Source organism: Geospiza fortis, unplaced genomic scaffold, assembly GCF_000277835.1.
Source record: "Geospiza fortis unplaced genomic scaffold, GeoFor_1.0 scaffold82, whole genome shotgun sequence".
Taxonomy (NCBI): Eukaryota; Metazoa; Chordata; class Aves; order Passeriformes; family Thraupidae; genus Geospiza; species Geospiza fortis.
The window spans coordinates 163,860-169,717 of record NW_005054685.1 but is presented as its reverse complement, the minus strand read 5'-3'; the positions used below and the strand labels follow the sequence as shown (position 1 = coordinate 169,717).

At 53.2% G+C, this 5,858-nt stretch overlaps 1 protein-coding gene across 1 annotated transcript in view; it reads right to left on the bottom strand.

Annotated features, from left to right (window-relative positions):
- The window catches only part of LRP1 (LDL receptor related protein 1), a gene marked incomplete at its 3' end in the record, with an annotated part of 77,381 nt that overhangs the window by 49,337 nt on the left and 22,186 nt on the right, over positions 1-5,858 (bottom strand). The window contains 5 exon segments of the mRNA XM_031065133.1: positions 65-301; positions 433-576; positions 2,414-2,603; positions 3,325-3,547; positions 5,469-5,631. Of these exon segments, the coding sequence (XP_030920993.1) occupies positions 65-301; positions 433-576; positions 2,414-2,603; positions 3,325-3,547; positions 5,469-5,631 (957 nt within the window).

Genomic DNA, 5,858 nt, shown 5'->3' with positions numbered 1-5,858 from the left:
CTATTACAATTATTATTATTACTATTAAATCCTTCCTGCAAGGCCAGGCCCCTTGGCCACTCACCATCCTTCAGGATGGTTTCCCTCTCCGTGCCATCGATCTTCTGGCGCCCTATGAGGTAGCTGGTGGTGTCAGCAAAGTAGATGAAGCCAGTCTCAGCATGGAAGTCCAGAGCCCTGGGGTTCATGAGGTTCTCGATGGGGATCATGTGCTCATCTGGCACCTTGGCACCCATGTCCATGCCACGGATGATGCCAGGACGTCCCTTCCCGTACACCAGGAACAGCTCGTGCTCGGGCTCTGTGGAGAGACAGCAGCGCCATGGGGGCGGCAGGTGGCACTGGGGCTGCTGTGGGGTCACAGCAGGGAATGCAGAGCCTGGATCTCCAGCCCCTCACCCCAAAGACACCCCCAGGAAAGCCAGCACTCACTTTTGCAGGATTTCCCGTCGCTGCCCAGGCTGAACCCGGAGCGGCAGCGGCAGGTCCGGCTCTTGTGGCTGTTCCCGAGCAGGCAGATGTCAGAGCAGCCTCCAGGCTTCCCAAACTGATCTGGCTCACAGGCGTGGCTCCTCACTGCAACACAGAGAGGGGATGAAGCTGCTGGGGACACTGCGGGGGACAGGGAGCATGTGGGGTATTGCTGGCTGGGGGCTCTGCACAAATCACAAACGGGACGGGGCTGCTGTGGAACTGCCTTGAGCTGTTTATTTTCCAGCATCAGTCTCACTGCATGGTTATGACAATGGGAAGATGCCAGCAGCTCACATCCCAGGTAGCAGACCAAGAACTTAATGTCACAACTTACTTTATAAGTTTCTTGACCAATCACACAAAGCAAAAGCACATTGACAGTAGTTCCATCCAACCACTATAAGCACACGTACCTTTGGTTAAAACAATGCTTGCTTATTTCAAATACAATACCTGCTTGTAAGCCTTAAAATACAACGCACAGAGCTCCATTATTAAGCTTCAAACTTCCTAATATCTTGCTAGATAAACTTTTCTGTAGCTTAGGGAGTTTTTCTAAACAAGCGCTAATACACAGACCATTGTTCTATTTGTCTTTGCTTTTCTAGTTTTTAAATAATTTTTCTGCTGACCTATCTCATGGCTACTGCTTAGCTCTAATCACAGTTCTGCTGCCTCTGGGGCCTGCCTTTCGCAGCTTTCTCAAAACCCTCTGATTTTGTAGATTCTCACAGCGGGGGACAGGGACACAGAGGGGACAGGGAGCACAGGGCTGCAACCACGGGGACATGGGGATGCTCCCCTGGGCTCTAAGGGGGTTCATTCCTCCCAGGAGCTCCCAGCCAGTCAGGGAAAGGCTGAGCACAGCACAGAGATGGGAAAGGACTTTCCCATGGGAAGGATCCCTGAGGAGAAGCCAGCATGTCCCAGCACACCACCACAGCCACGTGGACACACTGCCCAATCCTGCTGCAGCGGTGGGACAAGCCCTGGGAGTGGGGACAGCCAGAGAGCCCCTTCATCACACTCCTTCCCTGCTCAGAAATCCCCTGATTAATTTTATATTCCGGAAAACGCTGAGCAGGCTGCAGACACTAAGAGGATTTATAAGGAGTAAATTGATTAACTGCAGGAAGGTGCTGCGGGTGGAGCAGGCAGGGATGGATGGATGCAGGGAGGGGTTGGAAGCACTGGAGCCTTTCAGCTCCTTGGAATTCCCTCAGTGCTTGGGAGCACCAGGGTGAAGGTGCTGGCCGTGGGGACAGAGAGCAAGAGGGAGCATCAATATTTTAAGACGCCACATTTGCTCCCACATCTCTGTACTCTCCATGGTCCATCAACCACGTGGAGCAGCTCTCACAGGAAGAGACACAGCGCTAGCAGGAAAACGGGGCACCCCAGGATGTCCTGGGGAGCAGGAATCCCAGAATCCCTGAGGTCAGAAAAGACCTCCAAGATCACTGAGTCCAACCTGTGAGCAATCCCCACCCTACCAACCCAACCAGAGCACTGAGTGCCACATCCACCCAATCCTTGCACACCACCAGAGACGGTGGTGAGGGAGCATCAATATTTTAAGATGCCACATTTGCTCCCACATCTCTGTGTTCTCCATGGTCCATCAACCACGTGGAGCTGCTCTCACAGTGCTGGCAGGAAAAAGTGGGCACCCCAGGATGTTCAGCAGCCCCCAGAACCCTGGGGAGCAGGAATCCCAGAATCCCTGAGGTCAGAAAAGACCTCCAAGATCACTGAGTCCAACCTGTGAGCAATCCCCACCTTATCAACCCAACCACATCCACTCAATCCTTGCACACCCCCAGAGACAGAAACTCCCAATACCTGACCACCCTCCCCATGGAAAAAAATCCTCCTCAAACCCCACCCAAACCCCTGGCAGAGGAACCAGGGAGCTGCTACTCCAAAGTGAGGGTCCCACCTGTGGGCTGGCGCCGCTGGTGGTAGATGTGCAGCGCTCCACCCTTGTCCACCCGTGTCACCACCTGGTACTCGGTGCTGTTGAAGCGGTTGACGCGGATGACGCTGGTTTTCTGCTGGGCGTTGGCGTTGTCCGAGTTGGTGGCGTACAGGTAGTTCTCAAAGACAGTCAGCCCATACAGGTGCTCGATCTGGAAGGTACCAGGTGAGTAAACAAAGGATTTAGGAGTTGTGAGAGCCCCAAGGGATTCAGGAGTTGTGAGAGCCCCAAGGGATTGAAGAGTTGTGAGAGCCACAAGTGATTTAGGAGCTGTGAGAGCCACAAGGGATTTAAGAGTTGTAAAACCCAAGGGATTTAAGAGTTGTGAGAGTCATCAGGGATTCAGAGCTGTGAGAGGCACAAGGGATTGAGGAGTTGGTGGCGTACAGGTAGTTCTCAAAGACAGTCAGACCATACAGGTGTTCAATCTGGAAGGTACCAGGTGAGTCCATAAAGGATTTGGGAGTTGTGAGAGCCCCAAGTGATTGAGGAGCTGGTGGTGTACAGGCAGTGAGAGCCACAAGGGATTCAAGAGTTGTGAGAGCCACAAGGGATTTAGGAGTTGTGAGAGCCAAGCTCCAGGACATGCAAAAGACCCAATCCCACCCGATGGCTCTTGTCCATCATTGACCATCAGTGATGGTCATCCCACCCAATAGCTGTTGTCCATCACTGACCATCAGTGATGCCCATCCCACCCAATGTCTCTTGTCCACCACTGGCCATCACTGTGGTCTTGCCCATCAAGACCATCTTTGGCAGGACCACACTCAGTGCTCAGCACGTTCTTTGCTGGACCTCTAAAGTCACAACTGCAGACCAGCAGCACCCAGCACGCCACGCTTGGCTCCCTCTCCCCCAAACCCACTCACCAGGATGCCCTGGATGATGGTGTGCCTGTTCTTGCCCTCGTAATCCACCACCTCGATGTAGTCCAGGTAGGCATCAGCCCAGTAGACCAGGCGGTTCACCAGGTCCAGGGTGATGCCGTGGGGGAAGACGATCTTGCTGTCCACCAGCTTGGTGCGGTTCTGCCCGTCCATGTCACAGCGCTCCACCTTGGGGATCTGCCCGTAGTCGGTGAAGAACACCTTGCTGTGAGACAAGAGCAGGGAGAGAGCTCAGAGCCAGGGTGAGCTTTGGGAGGCAGAGGAAGGAGAAGGGAAGAAGAAGAAGAAGGACAGGACATGCCCAGATTTCTCCACCTTTCCCCTGAACCCCCATTCTAAATCCCCAAAATTCTACATTTTCACCCTGTGACTAAGTCACTCCTTCTACTCAAACTCCTGTGGCTTGTAACTCCTCACACAAAGCTGGTGATTGTTTCCAGCCCTTGGGGTGGTGTTAGTTTTTTATACTAAAAACTCCATGTACAATATTTACAATCACTTCCCAATACCTATCACCTATGTTAGACAGTTTCTCTCTACTCTAAACCAATCTAAAACCATCACAGCAGAAGATGGGGGCCAAGAAGAAGAAGGAGAAAGACTGGACACACTTCGATTCTTCCATCTTGCCTCCTGAGCCCCCACTCTAAATCCCCAAAATTCTACATTTTCACCCTGTGACTAATTCCCTATTATTCTACTCAAACTCTTGTGGCTTGTAGCTCCTCACACAAAGCTGGTGATTGTTTCCAGCCCTTGGGGTGGTGTCAGTTTTTTATACTAAAAACTCCATGTACAATATTTACAATTACTTTCCAATACCTATCGTCTATGTTCAACAGTGAGTTTCTACTCTAAACCAATCCAAAAGTGCCACCATCACAGCAAAAGATGGAGGCCAAGAAGAAGAAGAAGGGGAAAGGCTGGACATGCCCAGATTCCTCCATCTTTCCTCCTGAACCCCCATTCTAAATTCCCAAAAATCTATTTTTCACCCCATGACAAACTATTGTTCTACTTAAAACTTTCTTGACTTGTAATTCTGCACATGAAGGTTTGTGTTTGTTTTTTCCAAGGGCTAAATCACAGTCCCAGGGGTCTTGGGCTCTGTGCCAAGGTCTCTGAGCCCCCTGGGCAGGGATTTGAGCCCTTCAGGGCAGCCAGAGGAATTTCCTGGGTTCTGACAGATGCCCACAAGGATGGCACAGAGTTCCTGGGAGCTTCAGATGTGTTGGTGTCACTGGAAGAGACCCGCAGGCACAGGTTGGGTTGTGTTAAGCCAAAGGGACTTAACTCAGTCACCCCTGGGGCTTGTCTGCACCAGCCCTGGAGCTCTCTCCCGGATTCTCAGTGAAATTTGTTTGTTTATATGAAATACTCCTGATTTTCTGCTCAATAACACCAGCTCTTTCCATCCCAGCCAAGAGGGAAGTGCCCATCAGCTGGTAAGGAGGGGAATTTTCCTCTTTAGTGGTTATTCTGCCACAGCAGCTCCTGGGGGCTGGCAGCTGCCAGGGGTGCCCTGAGCTGGCCCCGTGATTCAGCATCCTGGCATGCTCATCCTCAGGGCTGTGCAGGAGGCAGTGGCTGGACAGACAGACACCAGGGAGCTGCTCTGGCTGTGCACAGAGCCACTCCAGCTCCTAAAAGCCACTCCAGCCCCTGAAAACCACTCCAGCTCCCAAAACATGGGGCAAAGCTGTGCCAAGACAGCTCCCAAAAGCCACTCCAGCTCCCAAAAGCCACTCCAGCTCCCAAAAAACCACTCCAGTTCCCAAAATCTGCAGCAAAGCTGTGCCCATGTCTTGGACAGAGACACAGACACAAGGGAGCTGCTCTGGCTGCGCATGGAGCCACTCCAGCTCCCAAAAGCCACTCCAGCTCCCAAAAACCCCACTCCAGCTCCCAAAAGCCAATCTAGCTCCTAAAAGCCACTCAAGCTCCCAAAATCTGCAGCAAAGCTGTGCCCAGGCTGTGCAGCACGAGCTGGAAGCAGCAGTTTATCCTGAGCTGGGCCAGGTGGGTGGGAAATGTCCCTGCAGGGAGGGCTCAACAAGGCACAGGAAACCCCCCCAGCCCAGAGGGTCCCCAGCTGTCCCCAGGGGTGGTGAATTCCCAGGACTCACCCCATGGCTGGGTCCAGTGCGATTCCCTTGGGGTTGTAGAGCTCCAGGTCCAGCAGGGTGACACAGGTGTCCCCGTTCTTGTTGCACACAAAGATCCTGTCATCGATGTCATCCACGAAGTAGAAGTTGCCCGTGAGCCAGTCGATGGCCATCTGCTCCACATCTGGGCCAGGACAGGGAGGGAAAGGGGGGTGAGGACGGAGCCAGGAGCCCCCCAGGGTCACAAACAGCAGCACGGCCAAGGAATGAGGCCATGGGAGCCATGAGGGCACCGGGAGCTGCACCCCTAGCAAGGATCATCCTGCATGGAGCCACAGGGCACCCACAGCACCCACAGGGCACCCACAGGGCACCCACAGGGCACCCACAGGGCATACAGAGCACCCACAG